The 26,544-nt window shown below is 40.6% G+C and overlaps 1 protein-coding gene across 1 annotated transcript in view; it reads right to left on the minus strand.

Moving 5' to 3' along the window:
• The window catches only part of Eprs1 (glutamyl-prolyl-tRNA synthetase 1), a 62,850-nt gene extending 42,109 nt beyond the window's left edge, over positions 1-20,741 (minus strand). The window contains exons 1-9 of the mRNA XM_055609141.1: positions 20,559-20,741; positions 16,577-16,661; positions 14,384-14,483; positions 12,722-12,878; positions 10,590-10,729; positions 8,436-8,530; positions 3,222-3,348; positions 2,370-2,562; positions 708-879 (exon numbers count right to left, since the gene is read on the minus strand). Coding sequence (XP_055465116.1) covers positions 708-879; positions 2,370-2,562; positions 3,222-3,348; positions 8,436-8,530; positions 10,590-10,729; positions 12,722-12,878; positions 14,384-14,483; positions 16,577-16,661; positions 20,559-20,604 — 1,115 coding nt within the window. The 5' untranslated portion in view covers positions 20,605-20,741. The remainder of the gene's footprint in view (positions 1-707; positions 880-2,369; positions 2,563-3,221; positions 3,349-8,435; positions 8,531-10,589; positions 10,730-12,721; positions 12,879-14,383; positions 14,484-16,576; positions 16,662-20,558) is intronic.
• Positions 20,742-26,544: the final 5,803 nt, after the last annotated feature.

The raw sequence follows: 26,544 nt of genomic DNA on the forward strand, positions 1-26,544 counted from the left end.
CGTGTAATACCAACATTTGGAAGAACAGAAGCAGAAAGACCACTACAGACTCCAGACCAACCTGGGATACATAATACATGCTATTTACACACACACACACACACACACACACACACACACACACACACACGCAAATGGATGAATAGCACAAATTAAGTTTATATATGAGAAAATAAAATACTATTCAACTCTTAAAAAAAAAAAAAAAAGTAGGAACCTAGAAAGATAGCTCAGAAGTTAAGAACACTGGTTGCTCTTCCAGAGGTCCTGAGTTCAATTCCTAGCAACCACATAGTGGCTCATAACCATCTGTAAGGGAATGTGATGCCCTCTTCTGACATGCAGGCATACATGCAAATAGAGCACTTATAAGCATAAAATACATAACCATTCTTAAATAAAAAAGAAAAGTAATAAAACATATCAGAAGAGAAACATTCTTATCAAAAGATACCACTTACACACTTAGTAAAGACAGACAGAGAGTATAAAGTGTCAAGGACTTTATAGATGGAAATGTTCTTGGATAGCTGAGTGAGAAAGCCATCCCTGAAAGGCCACACTGCACACCTCCAGAAAAGGCTACTTGGCCAACTCACTTATGAAGAATGAAGGCCTTAGCTGCTCATCTGTTCTGTATCTGCCCTTGTTTGACACAGGAATGAAGCAAAGCAAGGCTATACAACACGGCAAAGGAGTGCACTTACTTGTATTTATTCCCAGTTCTTGGGTGGGGCTGGATTTTGCAGCGGTAAAGGGTTGGGTCCCTCATACACCCATTGTTACTACTCATGTCAATTTTTGCTCGCAGGCAACAGGACTGACCAAACTGGCTCCCTTTTTTCATTTCTTCCCACATCTGTAGATTCTTCTCAACAGCTGTAATATAACAGGTATATTCTTATTTATCTGACTGATATAAATTTTCTTTTTGTATTGCAGACATTCCATTAGTTTAAAAACACTGTAATATAATAGCTGGGTATGTTAGCACATTGTAGTGGTAATCCCTAGCACCCAGGAGGCTAAGGCAGGAGGAAGAATATGAAGGCCAGGTAGGACTACTTAGTGAAACTCTGTGAAACAAACAGCAAACAAATCTTAATATATTTGGGAAATATTCTTTATGAACATTGCAGAGAAGGTAAAGGCAATAAACTTCACTAGTACAGCATAAGAGAAGGAACACCTTTCTCATCTGCTATTCCCCATTTCCCATCAAGGCACAACTAACTAACTGGTCAGCCCATGTGCCCTTCCTAAGTTTGACATGTGTCTTTAAAGTATAATCATTCTTTTCCTTTACTGCATCTTATGCCTCTTGCTGCATCATGGTCCTAAGCTGCTTCTGTCAGACCTGATCACAGCAGTGTAAAAGTAACTGAAAGAAGTACAGACTTCATTCTTACGACACTGCACCAATATAGGATGATAATGACTTATATGTTCTATTAATTACACACATACCTACATGCTATGCTCACAGCATTTTCAAATATTTTAGGACTGCTAAGCATTTAAATTAAAATAACTACAAATGCTGCAGAAAGAATCTTCCAAATAAAATAACACAAGGAACTGCATATAAGAAGTGAGGTGCTGGGGCTGGAGAGATGGCTCAGAGGCTAAGAGCACTGGCTGCTCTTCCAAAGGTCCTGAGTTCAATTCCCAGCAACCATATGTTGGCTCACAACCATCTATAATAAAGTTTGGTGCCCTCTTCTGGCACGCAAGTGTTACATGTAGGCAAAACACTGTATATATAATAAATAAAATTAAAAAAAAAAAAAAGAAGTGAGGTGCTAAAGGCAGTACACTGCATACAGGTTTAGTGCAGGTAAAGTTCTAAGAAGCTAGGCCAGGAGGCTGGAGGGATGGCTCAGAGATTAAGAGCACTGGCTGTTCTTCCAGAGGTCCTGAGTTCAATTCCCAGCAACCACATGGTGGCTCACAACTATCTATAATGAGATCTCGTGCTCTCTTCTGGTGTGCAGGGATACATGCAGGCAGACACTGATAAATAAATCTTTTAAAAAAGAAAAGAAGAAGGAGGAGAAGAAGCAGCACCAGCTAGGGCAGGAACTGCAGCTAGGGAAAATTCAACGGCATATGCAGGCTCTAGATTAAATCCAAGCAGGGCATAATGACACATCTCATAATTCTAACACTCAGGAGGCTGAAGCAGGAGAATCTCAAATCTGAACCCTGCTAGGCTACCTGCAGCAAGATTACCTCAGACAAACATAGAAATGTTTAAGAATTAGAGAAAGAAATAGCCTTAAATGTGTCTTAAGCAATATCTTTCATTAAAAAAAAAAAAAAAAAAAAAAAAGCTTATCAACTAGAATCTGATACAAAATGTGCCTTACAGTTTTGCCTATGTTTGGATTCTGTCCTCTGCTCACGTTCCGCTTTCATCTGTTCTGCAGGAGTGTCATCCACATAAGCCTTCCCTTCTTGAATTAACTTCTCTGCATATTTCATTATAGTTTCAAAGTGATCTGAAGTGTAAGTAAACTGATCTGGTTTAATATGCAGCATTGCAACATCTTCCAAGATAACCTGCAGTAAAAAAAAAAAAATAAAAGAAACCATCATTGTATGTGTCACTTTCTTACACATTTTCAACCCATGATATTTATTTTGGGCAAATGTAATAAAACAGCATCAGACTTAAACAGCCTGAAAAGACTGCCAAAGATGCATGATGTTAGGCCACAGAGATGAAAACTATTCAGTGTACTGGCTTCTGATTTCCAGCTGCAAAAGCAGATCTCAAGTGGAGCTGTGTTTACTCTGAGCTGGCTCTCCTGTGACATTGCCATCACCAGCCCCTCAAGTGCAAACATTACAAGTCCTTCAAAGACAGATGCTCAGGCTAGAAACACACCTTACAATACCTGTGCAGTTTTTATTTTGTTCATAAACTTAAGTCCATGACAAAGGAATCCTGTTTCCAGTTAATCTGGTATTCAAAGGAAAATGTAGTATTTAAGTAAACTCTACAAGAACTGCAGAAAAGGAAAACATTAACTTAAAAGTTTTTTGGTATGGGAACGCAATTATTTTTTTGACTTAGGTCTCAAGCACAAAATACACAGACAAGGAGGGAAAAGGCAGCTATGAAACCAAATTTATTCTCATACCATGAAGGTATCAGATCACGCTGTAATTTTAATCAACTTTTCTGAGAAAAAGGTCATCACTATACTTTTAATTACCTTCTCAAAATCTTCCTTTTCCTTTTCAGGATTTGTGTCATCAAATCTCATGATCAGTTTCCCTTTAAAGTTAACCTGGTAGTGCTGGTTCAGAAGAGCAGCTTTTGCATGCCCAATGTGTAAGTAACTAAAACAAAAACATTTCACAGAGAAACTCATTAACATGCTTAACTAGATTCTTACCCTTAACCTCTTTGAGGAGCTAAGAACTAACAAAACGTCTAATACTCCCCAATCATTTTACTTTCTACTAACAGGTGCTGTAATAGAAAGCATGACTCTGACAGAGACAACAGACTAGAACATGAACAGTGGAACCATAAAGTACAACTCCTGACGTAAACACTCAGCAGGCAAGTTAATATAAATACTATAACCCTAAGAGCAATCTTTTTTCCCTCCAAGAGGAACGGTCATTTACAGGAAATCTTCTGGAACCATTCTTGATGCAGCCCAACAGTGTAGCTCTCAGATCTGCTGCTGCTGGGAACAACCACCAAACACCACGAGAGATGCATCTGAGACAAGTGCTGTCACTGTGACGGCTAAGCCAAGATCACTGGGATGGAGATTAATGTGACAGAAAACGCTACGAGTTTTCACTACTTTCCTTGGTTTCAGCCTTCTCAGATGCCGATGAAAATATTTTAACTACATGATGTCAAAGGTCGAATCTAGCACCAAACTCCACAAACCAGAATCTTAATACTGTTTGTTCCCATGGGCAGCTGATAATAAAAAAGAATAACAGTACTGCACAGCAATGACCTCCTCCATCAATGCAGTGGTGAAAAGCAACACCCTAAGCCAAGCATGGTGAGGCTGGCAGGCAAAGACAGGAGGGACCCAAGTTCCAGGGCAGCCTGACCTACATTACATAAGCGTGACCTAAGAATATGCATCTGAGAACTTATTGCTAAAGATATTGTCAACTAGGCAGAAAATAAGGAATGAGGCAAGGTTAAACACTTATAAAGCAAGTTTAAATAGGTCTCAGCATGTTTATTAGTTTGTGTGATAGCTGCACTGGATGTTTTAAGACAGTCCCCTAGTTTAAAAACACATTTTTGGTATCAACTAATATATCAATATGGGAAGAGAAAGCGACAACCTTTATTATGTCTCTGCACTGTTTTTACATTGAAAACAAACAGCAAGCTTTTCTGTGGTGCTAGAGGTTGAACCCAGTGCTTTGCCTATGTCAGAGACACTCTCTAACTCAACTATAATCCAGATCTAATCTAACAATTTTCTTTAGACACTCACACAGCACAACTTTCTACATAAACCAAAGATTTATATGGATATCTTAGGCAGTATCTTAAAAAAGAAAAAAAAAATTGCGTATCAGCAAAAAAAAAAAAAAAAAAAAAAAAAGACAAAGAACCCCCGATTAAGAAAAACCGCAACAGTCAGGAGCAGTATTGTACCTCTCTAATCCCAGGGCAGGCAGATCTCTTGTGAGTTTGAGACCAGCCTGGTCTACAAAGCCAGCCCACAACAGCCAAAGCTTGTTACAGAGAAACCCCTCCTCAAAAAACAAAAAGGAAAAGGAAAAGAAAAACTGCAACATATACATGCATGTGTATGTACACATGCACAACTTTCTATCCTATTTTTACAACTTTCTATAAATCTAAAACTACTATAAAAATAAAGGGCTATTTTTGTCTAGGCTGGAGAGATGGCTCAGTAGTTACAGAGCACCATCTGCTCTTCCAGAGGATCCAGGTTTGTTCACAGCACCTACACTGTAGTTAAAACTTGTCTGTAATTCCAGTTCTAGGGGAGCTGACATTCTTCTAGAATCCACAAACACCTGGGAAATACATGTGATACACAGATTTACATGCAAGCAAAGCACCCATACACATAAAGTAAAAACTAATTTGGAGCCTAAAATAAAGGGCTGAGACACACGAGTGTGCTGCGTTTAAAGCACTGTCAAGAAGAGGCCTACAGGGCCGCAGAGACGGCTCAGTGGGTAAAGGGATCTGCTACCAAGACTGACAACCTTAGTTCAACTCCTGAGCCTCCCATGGCAGGAGAGAATGACTCCTACAAGCTGCCCACTGAATTCCACATGTGGCATATGTGTGCCTACATACATACACGCACGTAACAAATAAGCAAATAAATGTAATGTTTTAATATTTTTACCAATGACCACTGATTACCTACTATTAGTTAATAGTGTGCTTAGCTTTATTCAAAATGCTTGAGGGCCTATCTCCTGCTTTTGGGGTAAACAGGGAAAAACTCTTATAATTTAAAGACATGTATGAATCTGAAATAGTAGATACAATCGTAAGAATACAAATCTTAAGAAAACAGCCAGGACTCTTAAAATAGTCACAAGGTTAACTGTCTCAAGAGATAACCTACATCAAATCAGGGCTAAAATCATATTTATGATGCATAGTTGGCAGTGATTTGCATCACATTCTGCCATACCTCCCTCTCCCTCACAAAGGCTTACACATACATACAAAGAGGATACGTTTTAGTTACTAGGACTCCAGAAACAGATGGCAAGTCTGTCTCTAGTCTGGCATATTATTAACACATGGTATGAGTCAGTTTCTAAAACCCTTTGTAAAACAGATTGTAAGAGTGCCTTTGCTCACAGAGTTGTAGATTTATGGCCTACTATATATGACACATCTGGTAATATCTGCACATAATAGGTATCACATAAGTGTGATGACACACAACTGAAACCATAACACTTCGAAGGACGAAGCAGGAGGATTGATGAGTTCAAGACTGGCCTTGCCTATATATTAAGTACCAACTCAGACAGGAGTACATAGAAAAGGGCTGAGGGGGTGGTTCCTGGAGAGATGGCTCAGATGTTAAGAGCACCAGCTGCTCTTCCAGAGGTCCTGAATTTAATTCCCAACAACCACATAGTGGCTCACAGCTATCTATAGTGGGATCTGGTGCCCTTTCCTGGTGTACAGGTATACATGCAGGCAGAACACTGTTTACATAGTAAATAATTAAATCTTTAAAAAAAAGAAAAATAAAAAGGGCTCAGGGTGTAGCTCGGTTGGTAGAGTGCTTGTCTAGCATTCATGAAGCCCCAAGTTCAATTCTAGCACTGCACAAAATGAGTGTAGTGACACATAACCTCACTTCTACAAAAGTAAAGGCAGAAGAATTAGGAATCTGAGGTCACCCTCAGCAACACAATAAGTTCAAGTGCAGGAGAGCTTGTCTTAAAAATAAAATAAAACATCAGGAAAATAAACAAAAGACAAGGAGTCAAAGTTATGCCTTAGTGTTTTCATGCTCACAGAAAAGAAATTAAAAAGCTTTTTAACAGCATCTGGGGATGTCATCAAAAGCAAGAAAGCTAAGTAAAAATGGATACTGGGTTACATTCCAATTCCTACACTGTGTTAGAACATGGCCTCTGAAATTATCATAAAATTCAAATATGAGAAACTCACAATTTTAATAAATGACAGGATAAAAAAATAAAAGATAAATGGCATCACTACAAACATTATTTTAAAAGTACCTTTTACCAAGTCATGGGAGTTACTACTCAAAAGCACAACTATAACCTCTCACACAACACAGTAACAAAATATCAGGGATCTAAAATGTACATGGACCCTGAACCATGTAAGGTGTGATTACACGGTTACACTGAACCATGTAAGCTGTGATTGATTGATAGTTGACAAAAGTGAAATTTCAATATAATTTTGTATATAAATTGTATTGAAATTTTATAACAGTAAAATCTGTATATTATTTTACTGTTTCTCTTTCATTTTTTTCTTTAAAAAAATATGTTTTTTGGAGCTGGAGAGATGGCTCATTGATTAACAACACTTGCTGCTCTTGCAGAGGACCCAAGTTCAATTCTCAGCACCCACAATGCCTTCGGCACCTGCCTGTATAATGTGAACACACAAACACACACATACACTTATAAAAAATTTAGCAACAATGAAATAAAATTTATTTGTATGTATAAGGGTTTATGTATGTCTATGTGCCTGGTGTTGCAGAGGCCAGATGAGGACATCAGATCTCCTGGAACTGGAGTTACCGTCAGTTGTAAGCTGCCATGTAAATGCTGGAAACTGAACCTGGGTCCTCTGGAAGAACATCTCTCATTTTCTTCTTTCTAGCATTCAGTTCAAAATCTGAACCTACAAACTTGAAAGTCTAAACAAATGTGGAATTCTGGCTGGGGGGTATGCCTGTTATTGCAGCACACAGGAGGAAGAAACAAGACTAGGAGTTCAAAGCTGGCCTTGCTACAGTGAGTTCAGGTGAACTTTGTCTACATTAGACTAGGTCTCACCGTCATCCCACCATGCCATATGTAGAATTTCAAGCTGCTGTTAGTGACAAAACTGTGAAAAAAGAACTTTTAAACAGAAAATGTAGAGTTGTTATCTGCCAGAAGACAAGATTTGATTATAAAATGCAAGATCTGAAATTAAATTTAGAAAGCACAAACATCTCACTTTGAAAATGACAGTGTGATGCTCTCCTAAGGCTATAAACTCCTGAGGGAGGCTGCTCAAAGGAGATTTTCCTCTGTATTAGTACCTTTGAAAGGATTCTATCACACACCTGATCAGGCTTCAGGGAGACTAGAATGACTGACATGCAAAGGCAGAGGCTCCACTCAGCATGAGGAAATGCAGAGGGGGCCTGTAGGCTCTTATGAGTTAGTCAAATTCTATTTTCTGTGTGTGCCAAGAGTTAATAGTTTAGGAAAACCTGAAAAATTAATGCAAAGAACTAAACAGGCGTTTCAAAATTCCCTTTCTCTTTTATTTTAGAAAAATGTTACTGTAACATCTACTATAAATAGAAAAGATTGAGCAGGTATAAATACAAATCTTTACTAAAAAAAAAAATTCTGTAAAAAATCTCAAAATACAAGCAAAACCTAAGCTTTTCTAAATATAGACACTTTCTTATTTATATTTAAAATTTTCAATTGATGTTTATTTTCTTATTTGTTTTTAAAATTCTATAATAAAATTTAGATGTTGTCTCTCCTATTGCCTTGATGAAATAAAACTACAAATTAACATAAGTTATAAATAATTAAACTGAGGCTTTTTAGATTTATTCCCACCCTTAAAATCATATCCTTCTAGATGATCCTCGCAACAGTAAGTAATCACAACTGCAGAGCTTCCTAAGTGTGGTTGCTATAAGCAGGTGGTGTTTTCTTACCCACTAGCCTCTGGAGGGAATCTGACTGTCACCTTTCCCATCTCTGCACCTGGAAGCTCAACGAATTTCCCAACGTCTTGTTTTTTGTCAGGTGCCTAAAAACAAAACACACACAGCAAAAACTTACATGGCCAAATGTTTATGAATACATTATCTTAGCAAATACTGAAAATACCAAATTCTTTGTCCAGTGCCTAAAAACAAAAACTTATACAGCAAAAACTTGCATGGTTAATTGTTTATGAATAAATTCATTTAACAAATAATGGTTATAAGCAGAATGACCAGACCATCCTTACACTCTAAAGACTCAAGATCTAGTGAGGCACATCAGTAAAAGCAAACATCTGTCAGCAGAGACACTTAAAGGTCATGTGAGAGTGTTCAGTTAGAGTTAGGAAGCAGGATCTATATCCCCAGGAAAATCACAGCAGAATACCAAACCCAAGCCGGATCTTGAAAAATAAGGAGAAATGTATCAGAGAGAGGGAGGGGCCAATTAAAAGACAGACACAAAGGTGTGTAAGAGAAAAGTGGCAGAAAGTCCACAGGTGCTGGTGCATGGACACAGAGGTTGAAATGGATTCAAAACACAAGGGAATGTTTAATGGCCTGGAAGACCCTGGTGGCAATGACTTGACTATGCTGCTGTTTTTGCAGCCAGCCCAGGTTGGATCCTTAGCACCCACACGGAGGCTCACACCATCTGTAACTCCTGTCCCAGGGAATCCAACCACTTCTTTTGGTCTCCACAGTCACTAAGCATGCTGTGCAGACCAAACACCCACACACAGTAATTTTTTTATATTAAAAATTTAGTAAAGAAGGAGTTACCAGGACCTTAATAAAATCAACAATAATAAGAAACTCTCTCAATACAAGAAGAGAACTTGCTGATGGATTATTTGGGGAAAAAAATGAAGATGAATACAGATTTTTGGTGAAAGCAACTGAATATATTATGACGTCTACGTCCAAACTAGCAGTGTTCATAATTTCACTACAGCAGAGAACCTTCACTGAGCCAAATCTGACGATGCATGCCTACTGTCTTAGTTTGGTTGCCATTCTGTGTTCTCCCCAAAAGTAACTTGGGGAGAACAAGCTTATTTGGCTTATACATCCCAGGTCATGCTCCACTGACGGAAATCAAGGCAGGAGCTCAGGAGTGCTGCTGCTTACCGGCTTGCTGAGCTGCTTTCTTACACAGCCCCAGAATACCTGCCCACAGCTGCCAAAGTGCGCCACTGCATGGCGGGCTGCGCCCTTTCTTACCAACCAGTGCGCTGGCCTGTAGACAGACCTCTGGGACAGTTTCTGTCCTCTCCTCAGATGACTCCAGATTGTGCCACGTTGGCAACAAAGACACCCAGGCAGCAAATCAGATCACAACAGAATACCTCTGCTGCTGAACTGTATGTGACAGGATTTACCCAGACTCAACAAAATGGCTCAAAATCGGTGAAGATTCAGGATCAAGGAAGAAGTGCATCATAAAACAGGTGACTGGGGTATCACTTGATAGTAGGACATATCCCCAGCACCAAAAAACAAGAACAACACGTAAAATATGATATTCATCATATGGAATTTGGATGAAGAACATGCACTGGGGTGTAGTCTTGTACACATAAAGTTCAGGCTTTATGTGGTTGAATGGTTAAAAGTATGCTAAACCTGAACAGAAATAGGATCTAAGATTTTAACGAAAATAACCTTTTGTAGACTGTTGTTTTTTTTGTTTTTGTTTTTTTAATCAGTATCACAGATCCAACACCTGAGCATGGCAAGCAAACACCCTGACCTTAAGCTATATTCCAATATGCAGAAAACAAACTTCCTATGAGAATAATAACCTTTTCAGATGGAGTCTCAGTTAGACTGAAACATCAGCATAAAAAAAATTTAGGGACAGTGACATGGCTCAGCAAGTGAAAGTACTGGCTAACATTCTTGAAAAAAAATGTAGTCAGTGCCTGGGACCCACAAGGTAGAAGCAGAGACCTGACTCCATTAAGTTGCCCTCTGACCTCGACACGCATACCATGTGCACCTACAAACACAGACAAATAATAAAAATGCAATGCAATGCAAAAAAAAAAAAAAAAAAAAAAAAAAAAAAAAAAAAAAAAAAAAAAAGCTTTAAAGGCTTACCTCTCTAGCTTTGTTTGCTGAAAAATCCCACTTGGTACCAACTGAGTGGAAGGCCTGCTGGGCCTCAAGAAAGCCAAACCAGCGTTTAACGTGAACCAGAGTTTTGTTCTGTTTCAACTGTTCCTGCCATGCAATATTTCCTGTAAGTAAACATAATTTTTTTAAAAAAATCTTTACCAAATCAGCAAATCCTAAAGTGAAGTTCCAGTCACAGTTAGTTTATGTGAATGAGATTAACTTATAGCGCAGCTATCCTCCCAGCACTCAGGAGGCTGAGACAGAAGGGAGGGGCACAAGCCCACACCTTGGCCTAGCTAGTTCTAAGAAACAGAACAGAACAAACTAAAACACTTTGCAGCTGAACTCAGTCAAGTTCATTACTGCATCCTCTACTCCCACAGCACACCCAGTGTAAGACCAATGATTCATCTCACAGCAGATCAACTGGAGAAAACAATACAAGCTAAGGTAAGCAACAAGCAGTTAATTTCTGCATCAGTGCAGAAATGGGTCATCAACTCCATTCCCTTCCTACTTTGTAACTTTGTTAATATACAGAGACACAGTTTAGCACCATTTCAACTACATGCTGATGATTTTGTTCACAGTAAGTCATAGATACCAAATTCTGTCAGCCAATTCATATACCTTAAGTTTTTAACAGGTCCAAAGCTTCCACAAAGCAGGCTGTCTGCCTACATCATCTTAAGGAATCTTCAGTGATCCATGTTTTCTCATATATCGTATACTTTTAAAAATTATGGCTCTCAGCTGGGCGTGGTGGCACACACCAGTAATCTCAGTACTTGGAAAGGCAGAGATAGGTGGATCTCTGTGAGTTTGAGGACAGCCAGGTCTACAAAGCAAGGCCAGAACAGACAAACAGAGAAACCCTGTCTCAAACAAAACAAAATGAAAAAAAAAAAAAAAAAAAAAAAACCAAACCAAACTAAAAAATTATAGTCTCAGGAGGGCATGGTGACACACACCTTTAATCCCAAGCACTTAGAAGGCAGAGGGAGGTGAGTTCAAGGCCAGCCTTGTCTACAAAGTGAGTTCCAGAACAGTCAGGGCTACACAGAGAAACCCTGTCTTGGAAAACAAACAACAACAACAAAATTAGCGCTCTCTGTACAACCACCAATCAGCTATAAGCTAGAGTCAAAATTATCTTTTTAAAGGCTGATTCTTTTGACTTAGTGACTTGAGTGATTTCATGTCATAAAAACCTATGTAACTTTATGCCAAAATTACTGACTTCTATATCTGTCTCCATGAAATATGAAATACACTGATGATTGAGGCTTCAACCTCTTCCTTTCTACTCTAAGTGCACCTTTGCCCCAAAACCCTGTCTCAACATCATTGTTAGACTGCCAGAGTCTGTAGATTTTTGCACATTCTGAGTGTGTTTTGTATTTTCAATCTTGACTATGGTGAAAATATTACAGCTATAAATTATGTCAAAACATTTCAATTTATAAATTAAGTACAGATTTCAGATATCAATTATATCATGAAGTTTTTCAAGTTAACTGTTTCCCAGGTTGCTATGAACATCATCACATCTATTGTAAAATTAATTGTACAAAAAGAAAACAGGGACCCACAAGAAGAATTGCATTTCATGTACCTCACTAATCTGTCCCTCACAATCCTACTGAGCAAAAAAGTTTCCCAAGCTGGAGACAAATGCTGGAAGTTAGACAGTTGCTTAGATAGCAGTGCTAAGGAGGATGAGGGTCTCTTTAGCAGGAGTGACACCTCCAAAGGCAAGAGAAGTCAGGGAGAGAGATGCCTTCCAGGGCCAACAGAGGACACAGAATCCCTGTGACCACAAAGAAAACCAGATTAACCACCCTTCAGTAAGACAGTCCTAAGTTACTGTTTATGCACACATACATACAGACAAAAATGTTTACTTTTCATCTACTATATGACCAAATAAGAATGTAACTTGGTCACAGTGACGCATCACTATAGTTACAGCCACTTGGAACACTGAGACAAAAAGGCTGCTTAAGCCTAAGAGTTTGAGACCAGCTCCATCTCAAAAACTAATCCCCCCCACCCCCAAGCAACAAGAACAAACCCTAAAAGCTAAAGTCCCAGTAAAGAAGAGTTATCAGTACCTTTTAGGGTGGCCCAAACACATAAATCTGCTAAGGTCAAGGAGTTTCCAACTAGATATGTTCTCAGAGCTAGACAATGATTAAGCTCGTTGATTGCAGAAGTCAGCACATCACATGAAGACAGCTTTGTAGAACTAAACTCCAACCAATGATCAATCTGTAAACAAAGAGAAAAAGGATAAACCCCAGAGTGCAGGCTTCAAAACAAAATGAGCAGGTAATGGAGCAGCAAAATACTCTTGGCTTCCTTGGCTAGAAAAAAACTTTCCTTAACTGAAATTATACAATTTATCATCACATGGGTTCAATTCAAAGGCAGCACACTTTGGGAGACTATAGTGCAAAGCTTTTATGCCTTTTCTCCAAGTTCTTATCAACTACTGTAACTTCCACTCAGCGGGTGTGAAAGTGAAGCTAATTCTTTCTGCTTTGTGCTTTGGATTCTCCAGGTTCAATTCTAGTCATTTGGGTCTGAAATGCCACTTAAATAAATGCAATCTCTGCAGTGTATTTTCCTATTAATTTTTTTTTAAACAGGTACATGGACGGTAACATCAGGAAAGAATTTAAAAAAATACTTGATAATTGACAGTAGAAGGGAATAACTAAACTACCTAGACAGATTCATCCACTTGAAGAAATTTAAAAGTCAGTAATTGCTGGGTGTGGTGGTGCATACCTGTGATCCCAGAACTCAGGGAGGCAGAGGTAGGTGAATGAGGCCAGCCTGGTCTACAAAGAAGTTCAGGACAGCCAAGGCTACAGAGAAACCCTGTCTCAAAAACAAAACAAAACAAACAAACAAAAAAATTGAATAATTAAAGTCCATTTTCTGTCCTGCATTTTGGTACACGACTGTAAACCTGGCAGGGCAAGAAGATCAAGTGTGGACACCAGCCTGGGCTACAATGAGACTTATCCAAATAAGCCTAAAAAGAAAAGGCATTCTTTATTTTTTGAGCTGTATGAGATTTACAAAAACTAGGGCAGTACATACACAGGAAAAAAAACTGCATCTACAGAGTGGCACCAAAAGGTGTTGTAATTAATCATTAACTTAAGAAAGAAAATGAGCTCCCACATATGTGTGTGACCCTGGACAAATCTCTTCATTTTTCTAGGCCTGTAAATGTGAAAGGTAAATGGCACGAGCTAGGCAGTCAATCCAACTATGAAATTCTTGAAAACCAAGGTGAAGATAGCACTAAATCACCCAAAAATATACTTGGTTTAGACGGAGACCATGAACCTTAAAGGCTGAAAAGGTTGTTCCTCTGTAGTGGTGGGGCTCCCACCCAAGGCCTCATGCATGGCAACCTAAAATGTGTGCTTGAGTTGTGCTTCCAGCTTATTTCTTCTGAAAATAAACAAACAATGAAACTAGGTATAGTAGGACACAGCTATAATAATACATTCAGGAGTCAGGAGATTCACAAGTTCTAGGCCAGCACGGGACACAGGAAGTTGACAGGCTAGCCTGGCCTGCATAGAAAAGAGCAAACTAAGCACAAAACCTTCCTTACCATGGGCCTATGATTAGTTCTGTTCATACTCTTCTTAGGACTAACGTCACATGTCACTGCACAGTAGGACAACACTGTTCCCATATATCAGAAAGCATAAGACAAGACATACACAAGAAAATAAATATTCCTTGCTCACCTCAGCGTGCTCCATCAGGTTAGTACCATACAGCCCAGATGTAGTTGCAACTCTAGCCAGGTAGCGCAGTATTGAATTTATGTCAGTGAACACCACATTCCTAGAATGTAAGCATTATGTTCATTATAGTTGCTTCAGCAAAAAAAAGTCTTAAGAGTCACAAATGTGGAAATGGAAACCTTAACATATTTACCAGATTTTTCTTCTACCATAGTGAAGTGCTAATTTGATCTTACTCTGTATCTATCAAATTACAATCTGTTCTAAAAATATCCACTGAAATCTAATTTACTTTGGAGCAGATTTTCTGTATGACAGTTTATTCTTATGGTTTTTGTTTGTTATTTCAGTATTTTTAATTGTATTTATTTATATGAGTACAAATTTATTTTTAATTGTACATATCTATTTTGAGTACCAGCATGCCACAGCTTGGATACAGAGTCAGAGGACAAGTTGGTTCTTGCCTTCTCACACATGGTCCTGAGAACTGCACATCAGGCTTGGCAACGGACTCTCAGCCACTGAGCTACCTCACAGGCTGTTCTGTTTTTTTGAGATAGGGCCTCACATATCCTTGAACTCAAGATCCTCCTGCCTCAAGCTAGAGAGTATTGTGCCTGTAAACCTGCACCACCATATTTACCCTCCTCACTTACACTTTCTACATTTTATCAGTGGCAATGAGAATGTAACTGGGGTATAAATAAATAAATAAATGAAAACTAAGAAGTTAGGGGTAAAAATATAACTGAGATTTAGAAGAATAGAGAATAAACAAATGCAAAGAAGCCAAAGATACACTGCTATAAGGACCCTGGTTTTTTCAACTTTCAAGGGTTTCACATCAAACCACAAAAATGCTAACAAAGCCAGACACTGGCAAGCCCCTGCAGACGAGCTACTCAGAAACCAGAGGCTGGAAGATTGCTTAATTCAGGAGTTAAAGGCCAGCCTGGCCAGCACAGCCAAACCCAACACGTTAAAAAAAAAAAAAAAAAAGAAAAGAAAGAAGGAACTCACTAGCATAAAACAAAAAGTAAGTGAGTGAGTCTTACCAGTGCTGTTTGGCAAAAATAATTCTTTATAAGTACAAGACCAGGGTTGGATAGATGGCTCAGAGGTTGAGAGCACTGACTGCTCTTCCAGAGGTCCTGAGTTCAATTCCCAGCAATCACATGGTGGCTCACAACCATCTAAAATGAGATCTGGTGCCCTCTTCTGGCGTGCAGGTATACGTGCAGACAGAACATCGTATACATGATAAATAAATTTTTTTAAAAAAGGACACAAAACCATTAAAAAAAAATGAAAGAGAAAGTAATAACAAGATAGTTTCAGAATGCTGAAATAAAAAACTTTACAAGGTCTGTTGAAACAATCTTTAGTGAACAAAAGTGAACAGTAACAAGTTAAACTTTTGAACATCAGAGAAAACTTGGCTGAAGGTAGGCTTAGGAATCATTTAAAAACACAGCTACCCACAGAGCTTACCCTGTAGGCCACCCCTGTTTCGTATTTTAGTAAAGCACTATGTGGAGGCTCAAGCTCATCACCTCAGCACCTGGCAGGCTGTGGTAGCAAGACTGCTGAGAGTTCAAGATCAACCCTGTCCACCTCATCAACCCAAGGAAGAACTGTGATTCTGACAACACATCCCCCAAATGAACAGCTGACAGAATATTGCTGCTGATCTGACATGACCAACCGCGAGACCTTTAGTCTCCCATCCAGAATCGAAAGGGCTTGTGAGGGCCCCAGGGTCTAACCTGATATTTGAAAAAAGCTTTCCTTCCTTCCTTCCTTTTATTCATTCATTTTGTGGTGCTGGGGAGAGAACTAAGGGCCTCAAGTAAAATATGAATACACTCTTACCACCTAGCTATATCCTAGCCCCAATTTTCTTCTCTACCTTTAAGAGCAGTGATCAGCGTGGACCTGTAATTGTATCATTCAGGATACTGAGGTAGGAGGATCCCTAGCCTCTACCCGTGAGCACACGCGCACGCGCACGCGCACACACACACACACACACACACACACACACACACACACACACACGGACGCACGCACGCACGATGAAACATCTTTCTAAAAACAATCCACCTAATTAGCAAGTACAATAAAACTTCAGTGCTCTGTATTTTTAAATGCTGCTCAGAACTGAAAAGATATATATAAATAAGCACTTACTCAGAAACTCGAAGGAGATTCTCTTTCCCTTCTTCCACAGAAATGCTGACATCACCTTTCACATGTTCCACTGCCAGCAGAGCTTCTAAAAATGACAGCATAAGAGTTTTCTCTTCAGAAACAAGGTAGTGCTTATAACCAGAGTCACATAGCAATAAGGAGAAATCATCACCCCAATATTAAATCCTGTAAGGTGTGACTCCACCCTTCCCCACCCCAGCATAGAGTCTAATCTCAGGTCTTAGAGTAGTAACAAATCAGAATCTATTGCTTGTAGGTGTGTTCAGCTTCCAGCTAGTGACACTAAATCATTCCTTTCCTCCCCTAGAAGAAGGGAAGAAGTTATAATACTGCCTTCTATATTTGAATATTACGTGTTACCCATTAAAATGAATGCTTGACAGTCACACAACTTTTAATCTCTTTAGCAACCTCCTTACAGAAAGGAAGCTGAGGCTTACAGAGATTACACAGGGCAGTCAGTGTTTGACTGCAGTCTGAATGGTTCGGATCTCAAATTCTAAAGCACCTTGTAATGCTGTCTTTCAGCACCTAACACAGTGAGTAAATTCACCACCAGTCCTGACCCTTAACTTGGCTAAGACACACAACTACTATACACTGTTTCTATGTAAATACTATGTTTCACTGAAAACAGGGCCCTATCAAGGAAAGCACAATATTATAAAAGAAAGTAAGTGTGCTGGTCCGGGTATTTGTGTCGCTCTGTAAGTTATGCTGACTATGGTTTGCAGGCCTGTCCCCTGTTAAAATGTATGTTGAAATTTAGTTGCATTGGTCACAGTATTAAGAAATGGGTCCTATAGAGTCAGGCGTGATGCTTGTATTCACAGCACCCTGGAGACTGGGGCAAGAGCATCAGGAGTCCAAGGCCAGCCTGCGATATACAAGATCATTTCTAAAGCCTAAAGAACAAGGCTTGCCTAGCATGCTCAAAGCAAAGGGGGAAGGGGAGCTGAGCCTTCAGGAAAGGAATGATACAGAGAAAGGAGGGTTGTGCTGTCTCCCCGTTTCAGCAAGATCACCACTACAACTGGCCTGTTTGTTTCTAGCCTCCAGAGCTGTGAGCCAGTAAACTTCTGTCCATTACAAATTACCATCTTAGAGCTACACAAGGCAAGGCAACAAGGGATTTCATAAAGGTAATATATTTTTAAAAGACAAGATAAAAATTTGGAGGGACAAATCAGAGTAATCCAAGTAAATGTGATATATTTTAGTATACCCATAATGGAGTCCTGACTAGCATAAAAAAAAAAAAAACCAAAAACAAAACAAAACAACAACAAAAAAAACCACTATTGTTATAGACATAAAGATGAACCACAAAAGCGTCATCCTGTACATAAAAACAGACATACCATGAGTCAATATATATGAAATCCTTAAAGCAAAAACAAAATGACAAAAATCACTGGCTACTAGAGAGCAGGGACAAAGAGAGAATTTTCTGTAATTGAAATATTTGGTGTCATTTTTATAAATTTATTACATACTTATATATGTTATATATGTCACATGTTTGTACATACATACTATTGCATATTAAAACATAAAATTAATTTCTGAACTTAGATAAATGCAAGTTCCAAGTCAACTAATGCTCAAAATTAATTTTAAACAGAAAATGAAATATTTCACATATATTTTACTATGAAATTAACATGAGAGAAATGCTGATACATGTAAAAGGAAATGTCGAATTGGAAGGTCACACACTTTAATAACCAAGTTAGGCAGGATGCACCAATGGAAGCCAAAACCAATGAGGTGTGCATGAAAAAAAAGAAATGTCTGCATGGCTCTGAGTTCTCTCCCTTAAAATGAAAGGGAAGACTCTACCAGGAGGGGGTGGGGCAGACATGGGCTGGGTAGACAGCACCCTCAGTGATCAACACTAGAATGGGAAGATTAAATTCACACACCAATGATGGGCTGCAATGTAGAACAGGAATAGTTACAGCATCCCTGCCTAGGATGGGCAGCCTGAATCCAACCACAGGAAACATCTGACAACCCAATTAACTAAGAGGTTTGTCCTCTTCAGAAGTCAAAGCTATTAAAACAAGGGAAAGCTAGTAAATTATTACACATTGAAAGAAACCAGGCAAACAGGACATCGAGAGGCAAAGAAAGCATGACCCTTCCTAGCTGTTGGGTACCATTGCAACAATTAGCTTCAAAACAATAATGAAGTCAGTGCATTGGGCAGCAGAATTCTATCAATGTATGGTTCCTGTATGAAGTCAGGTAGGGATTCCTTGCTTGTAGAAGATGTATACAAAGTGCTCTGGGTGCAGAAGGATCACATATGCTATACGCTCTTAAGCAGGATGGGGGGAAGTTCTATGTGTGCATCTTTAAGTTCGAAAGTATTTTAACACTCACACAAAATGACAGGTTAAAGATATAAAATTCTCACAACGTAATTTTTTTTTCTAAATATTTAACCCAATTTTATTGCTTAAAAAGAATATATATCTGATTTGAATAAGTCATAAAAATGTAAAGTGAAGCCGGGTGAGGTGGTGCACGCCTGTAATGCCAGTACTTGGGAGGCAGAGGCAGGCCTAGTCTACAAAGCGAGTCCAGGACAGCCAAGGCTACACAGAGAAACCTTATGTTGAAAAAACAAAACAAAAAAAATTCAAATGAGAAAAGGTGCGCAGAACAATATATATTCTCTAACTGGCTACATAAAATTTAGGACTCTCTTCCAGAATACCAGCAGAATGTGGTTCTGAGTTCTAAGGACACAGGCCTAGTGGTTCCCTGCAGGGACTTTCAAGGCAGTTTACAGAACACACACAGAGACACTACAGTTTAGCTATGTACTGAACATTACAATGTGAAAGAACTTTTCCTGAAATCTCACTTAATGCTGGCACCCAGCACTCGACAGATTCCTCCTTCCTTAAAGGTTAAAACAAATCAAGGAACCGGTCGTGCTTCACTGCAGTCGGCAGCCAGAACTGAACTCAGGCCTCCAGGATTAACCAACCTCCTCTAGTGCCATTTCAAACCAACGATCAAAGTCACTTCTTTTAGAACTTATGGATTTGTTGTGAGGTTAGTATACAGGGACTGGAACTAATATGCCAAGACACTATCATTTTAAACATTTTAAATGACTACTACATTCTATTTTTAGGATTGGGGGAGGCAGCTCGGCTGTAGAGTGCTTGCCTAAAATCCAAAGTACCCTATTTATGTAGTAATGTTCTATCCCAGAACATTACTACATAAATAAATGTCTTTTCATAGGTTCAGAATGCTGTCAAAGTCGAGACTGTAAAAAATTTCATCAGCCCCATATGGCCAAATGTATTTAAAGTGCTGGGCTTTTTTTTAACGTACTTCTTCCGAGTCTACACGCGCACATCAAGATTAAATGATTTTGTGTAATTTCCCAAAGTAAGGAAAAGGCAGAGTTGGCCACTTTGAAAGATCAATTCCGAATGGAGCGTAAGATGACATTTACTCAGTCCACAGGGTGTGTAGTCAAGCACGCGGTGGCATCCGCCCGCGGCGTTCCTCCTGCTTTCCGTAATTGCTGCCTTCAACCCTGAGCACGCAGACGGCAGCCTCAGCTAGTTCCAAGTGCCTGCAGGAAAGTCTACTCGACAACGCATGGGCAAGTGGGGCAAGTGAATTCGGATCTCTGAGAGGTGGGGAAGGGACGGGAGGTTCCCGACGCTAAAAAGACGGGACAGGCAGGCACTTGGGGTTTTAGTTCCACTTCAAAAGCCGCTCGGGACCCTGGCGGAGTCGTGTCGGAGAGCAGCCTCGAGTCTCCCCGCCAGGGCTCGCGTCCTGTCCCTCCACGCCCGGGACGGCCACGCGGGGCCAAGCTCCCCGCAGGGCAGGCCGGCCCCTGAGTCTCCCTCGGCGTGACCGCCGCGGCACCTGCCCCGCACCCTCGGATGATGCAACCCGCGCAGGTCGGCGGCGCGGCCCTTACCCAGCGGAGGGTCTACGGCGTTCACCGTGAGGCACAGCGCCGCCATCTCCCAGGGGCTGCGGGCTACCCGTCAGGCTGCCTTCCCGGCGCACGAATCTCGTAGTCCAGCTGGAAGCAAGGAGATGCAACGTGTGCGCGCGACCGAGGCCACCGCAGCCTTCGCTCCGCCCCACAGGCAGTGACCGCTGGTGTCATCGCGCACGCCGCGGCGCGTCATAAGAATGAGTCCGCCACGGCAGCCATTGCCCCGCCCCGCTCGCCACGACTGCAGGGGTCAAGGCACGCTGCTTTGTGCGTCATCACAGCGCGCCCCACGACGCTCGAGCCTTCTTTCGGTCCCAAGCCCACGAACTTTGTCGTCATGGCGAGCGCTACTAGTCGTCATCATGGTGCGCCGGTTCCGCCTTTAACCGCAGGCTCCAGAGGACTTCCAAACGCTCCCTGGCAGCAAGTCAGGACCCATGTGAGATGCCGTGCCGCTGCTGAAAAGGAACAGAATTTACGACACATCGTCAAGTGACAGAAGTCGGCAAAGAAGACTAGTCTGTCCTGGGGCAGTGTCACACTTGTGCACAAAGTCGACGACTTAACGCTGGGGATAGGCAGACGTCCGTCCCTTTCTTCCATTTTTTTCTGTCAAATAAAATATTTTCAGGGGTTATCTGATGTTGTGCATGTCCAACCCCAGCACCTACAGGTCAGGATAGAAATACAGAAAATTATGGGGACAAGGGAGAAAAAGGAACCGCTCGCCCTCGAGAATCAAGAATTCCAGCAGTTAACATCTGTAATGAAAATAAGACTGTCACACTAAGAATTCAGGCTCGAGTCCTGAGCGTATATGAGCTGACGTATGGTCTGATGCAAATCTCATAGTACGGTTCACTTGTTTACAGTGAAAAAAAGTACAATTTAGGAACACCCAGTGATCAAATTCCTTAGTAACCCTTTTAAAAAAGTAAGAGTGTTATTGCTAAGACCATGAAGTGTGACTGCATTGTGCTTCCTTTCTTGGAGCACCTTTCTCTTAACTCCCAAGCTTAAATGTACATTAAAAAATAGACAGTGGTGGCCCACACCTGTAATCTCAGCATTCAGGGGGGCAAGGGCAGGCGGATCTAGTAAGTTTGAGGCCAGCTGGGTCTACAAGTGTGAGTCCAGGACAGCCAAGGTTACACAACTCCATAAATTCTTTTTAGGAGGTAGCCAAGGCTTCCTCTGTGGGTCTTCAGACTGCCGACAGCAGTTACAGGCTATGTCACCTGGTGACAACAGGATCGAGGTTACCTTCAGCCACCTGTTGAGTTGGAGGCCTTGTCTCAAAGAACTTAAGAAAAAAAAAAATTAAAGATTGTAAAAAGTGATTTGGTTCCAGTGGTAGAACACTTAGCATACATGAAAACGAGCAAAGGAACTAACAGACAAACACTGAAGAGTTGCTTGTAACCAGGAGTGGTAACCTATAATTCTAGCACTTGGGTATGTGAGGCAAAAGGATTGCTGGGAGTTAGGTTCAAGGCCATCTTGAGCGACTCAGGAAAAGCTATCTTTAAAAAAAAGAAATGCTCTTTAAAGTAGAGTTATTTGCATGATAGAAAAGACTGGTTAAGCCAGATGTGTTGACTAAGATAGGAGATCTCAGGTTCCAAGCCAGATTGTCCTATATAGAACATTTCAGATCAATCCTGATGATAGAGATAGATAGATAGATAGATAGATAGATAGATAGATAGATAGATAAATTTTCCCTCAAATGAACAAACCATCAAATGATTACAGTAATGGTTAAAAGAAAAGACTTACAAAAGGACTTCAAGAAATACTTCTGGGCTGAGAGTATCTCAAGAATAGAACACTTGCAAAGCCTTGGCTAGATGACTCAGATACAAAACCAAAAGCACAGTGTTGTCCTAATTTGTCTTGCCTCATGGTGTCCTAAGTAAGCATCTTTGAGAGGGTTTTCTAATCTAAATTCTCTGTGATGGGTATGTTTGCACAAGGCACTTTACAAAGGTTCAAGTTCAAGGGGCAGGGCTGATTTCAGTATATATCAACCCTTACTTTTCAGTAACCTCAGCAATATGTCAATGTTTTCATGTCACTATTTAGGTAGTTATGTCTTTGGGTCCCTGGCTCTGAACCAACTATCAAAGATAGCTACATTTACTCACAGCCATTCTGCAGAGTCGGTGAATTCCACTACAGTGGAATGAAGGAAGGCAACAGCCCCTGATAAGTACCATTTTGTTCCTCTCTGGTTCTGTCCCTGCCTTTGACTTTCTCCTCTTCCCCCAGTTATATCTTGGATTCCAGGAATCATAAGACCAATCTATAAACATTCTTGTAAGGGACCAAAACTATTCCCATTCCCGTTGAGAGTATTCCCTGGAGCAAAAGCAGACATCACATATCAACGAGATTGTGTCCCCTAATGACAGCAATGACGGGAATTTCTTACAAAAGCAGACGAGATCATGATCGATCCTAGCACTGGGATGATTAAATTGCCTGCTGCATCAGCTATTCACATCCTATCCCCTCCTTTGTTTCCCTGAGCTATAAAATCTCAAGGTTCCTTTTAACCCTTTAGAAACTTGGGGAAATTTGGCCCAAAGTAGGGACTTAATAAGATTACAGGACTCCATTATTTTGGACCAAGTTCTGGCCCTAGACCCCAGTAGATCTGGTTGAAAGTCACAAAAAGAGTCACTTCTGCTAAAGTTCCATGTCAGGAATCAGTTTATCTGACCTAAGAGATCAGAATTAGCTAACTGCCAAGTTTCCCAAACTGGTCAGTTTGGATCTGTCTGCTCCTCTGAAGTACTCCTTGATTTAATACTTATGGAAAGACAGTTGAAATACTATGACGTTAATTCATCACTTATTTCCTCATTGTCCATGTTCTCATTCTGCAAAGTGCTCAAATATCAGGCATGTGTAACATATACAACTCTTATTTGGAGGGGTTTTATAGGTATAATCTCTTGTATACTGTATGGATTCTTCACCTGTGAATAAATGCCTAATTGGCATATAGCTGAGGCAGGAAACAGGAGGGAGGAGTTCCAGTATAGAGAGTGAATGCTGTGATAGAGTGGAGCACACTGGGTATTTGCCCCAGGACACTGAGGAGGACATGAAACATGAGCAGAGGTAACCAACCATGTGGCAGAACTTAGAATAGAATAAATACATAGGAAATTAATTATGAGAAAGTCAGGGAACATGACTAGCTATAATGTCCTAGGCTTTTATAAATATATTTAAGCCTCAGAGTCGTTATTTCTGGGAACAAGGGCATGGGTGAAAAACACAGGTTACAGAAAACACCTTCAACAGCTTGCCTCAATTAGCCTAGGCTCACCTTGAACTTGAGTGCTGCTGACTCAGCCTCCAAGTGTTGTGATTACAGACCACACTCAGCTTCATTATATTTTTAGAACCACAAAGAAGTACTTAGTTCACCCAACCTCCTTTTATAATATTTTCTCATCTTCATTTTACTATAGCCATAGTAGCTTGCTTTCTGTTTTATTTCTCTTGGAGCTATGCCTACTATTCCCACATGAAACCATCGCTCCTACCATGGCTGAACTCCTTGTCTTAAGATATCTTAACTTCAGACATCACTCCCTTAGGGAAGCTACACTTTCTAGAGGAAATTCGTTTCTAGCCTTCTCACTTAGATCTCTTTCTAGCACCTTCTTAATCAATTCCTTCCACAGAGCTTAACGCAAGTTGAAATAGCTTACAAAGGGACAGACATCCATTCGGTGCTACGCCTACTGTTGAATGTATGGTATCTATATGAAGTGGTTAACCTACAGTGAATGCTGCTTTAGCATTTGTTAGGTTCAAGAACACAGTTTTCTTGGGGACACCACATGTTGAGCATGGATGTAGTATATAATCAAGGGATGGTGGACAAGAAAGATGCCATGACAATAAGAGCTTCACATTCCATTATGAGGAACCTCAAGTTTATTCTGAAGGCAAAGGCAAAATAAGCAGACTCTGAATACAGAAGGCTTGATTTAAAAAAAAATTTTTTTTGTGTGTGTGTTTGAATGTTTTTTCTGCACATATGTCTGAGCACTACATGTGTGCCTGTGTGCCTGCATAAGCCAGAAGAGGGCATAGATACCTTGGAACTGGAGTTACAGGCAGTTGTAAACTGCCATGTAGTGCTGAAAATCAAACCCTGGTCATCTGGAAGAAGAGACCGGGCTCTTCACCACTAAGCACCACTCCAGCCTCCAGACTTGATTTTTAAAGAAGTCTTTGGAGGTGCTGTGATGGATGGGCTACAGCTGACTTACAGCCAGACAGAAAGCACTCAGGAAGCAGCTATTGTTGTGACTTAAAGAAACAATGGCAGAGTAAAAGTGTCTAAGTAAATGGAGAGGCAAGAAAAATGGAGACCCCAAGTATCTCTCTGGGACAAGTCTGGTTTTCATATCAGAGCCTGCAAAAAATGGGTTGTCACAAAAATGAGATGGTCCCCCCTTCCCCATACTAGATCCCCAGGCCTGATGCATGCTAGGGAAACGTTCACTGAGCTACAGTCTGACTTTTACATTTTTACTTAGGGGTGGGGCTGGGGAGTAGTAGCTCAGCAGTTAAAAACAGTGGCTGCTTTCAACAGAGGATTCTGATTTGATTCCCAGAAACTACATGGTGGCTCACAAACATCTATAACTGAAATTCAGGGTGTGTTAGTTGGAAATTATATTGCTGTGATAAAACATCATGACCAAATGCAACTTGGGTGGGTGAGAGGAGGTTTATTTTATCTTCCACGTCCTGGTAACAGTCCATCACTGAAGAAAAGGTATGGCAGGAACTCAAAGCAGGAACCTGCAGGCAGGAATCCAGTACAGAAGTCGTGGAGGTGTGCTGCTTCTGGCTTGCTCCTCAGGGCTTCCTCAGCCAGTTTCCTTATAGTACTCAGGACCACCAGCCCAGAGGTGTAACCCATCTGCTCCGGCTAAGCTTCATTCCCTCCAGTCCAGCTCACAGTTCACAATCTGCCTGGATACCTGAGAGAAAAAGCAGACTCGGGGAGCCACACATAAACACAAAACACTAACACATAAAATTTTAAAAAGAGCACTTGCTCCACAGAGATTACTTCAGGCAGCTCGCAAACACCTGTAACCCAGCACCAAGGGCTCCAACTCTCTTCACACCTCCAAGGGCACTGCACTCACACGTACAGACACACACACACACACACACACACACACACACACACACACACACAATTTAAAATAAAAAACCTTACTTTTATTTGTGTGAGTGTGCATGTACACACAAAAACACAGATAACAGTGGAGGTGTAAGAGGGCATCTGATCTTCTGGAGAGGCGGTTATAGGTGGTGGTACCTGATACATGCTGAGAGGTGAACTCTAGTTCTCATTAAGAGCACCATGGAGCCAGCTCCACAGCCCCAGGATTTCTAAAAGGTAAGTTTATTTCACTGTTCATTGAGTTCCATTCCAGCAAGCAAGAAAATGAATTAAAACAAGAAAACAGGTTGAAGCAGTGATTTTCAAACATTGCCAACTATCAGGATCAACATGTGGCTCTGTAAATAAGGGTGTGAGCAAGACCGAGGAACTGTTTAGAAATAACTCGGGGCAAGCTTCAAGGCATCAAAATAGGCCTTAGGTGTGGAGGAATAGTCTGTGAACGTTTTGTTGTATGCTTGAGACAATTTTTTTTAAGGGGCTTATTTTTTTTTTTATGTATGAGTGCTTTATCTGCATGCTCACCTACATGCCAGAAGAGGGCATCAGATCCCAGTATAGATGGGTGTGAGCCACCATGTGATTGCCAAGAATTGAACTCAGGACCTCGGGAGGAGCAGACAGTGTTTCAAGGTCAGGATCCTCCTGCCTCCGACTCTGGTGTGCCGGGATTACAGGTGTGTACCACCAGACTAGGCTCAGAGTTGGAGAATTCTGATACAAATAGACATTTTG

Source organism: Psammomys obesus, unplaced genomic scaffold, assembly GCF_907164565.1.
Source record: "Psammomys obesus unplaced genomic scaffold, mPsaObe1.curated_primary_1811, whole genome shotgun sequence".
Classification (NCBI taxonomy): domain Eukaryota; kingdom Metazoa; phylum Chordata; class Mammalia; order Rodentia; family Muridae; genus Psammomys; species Psammomys obesus.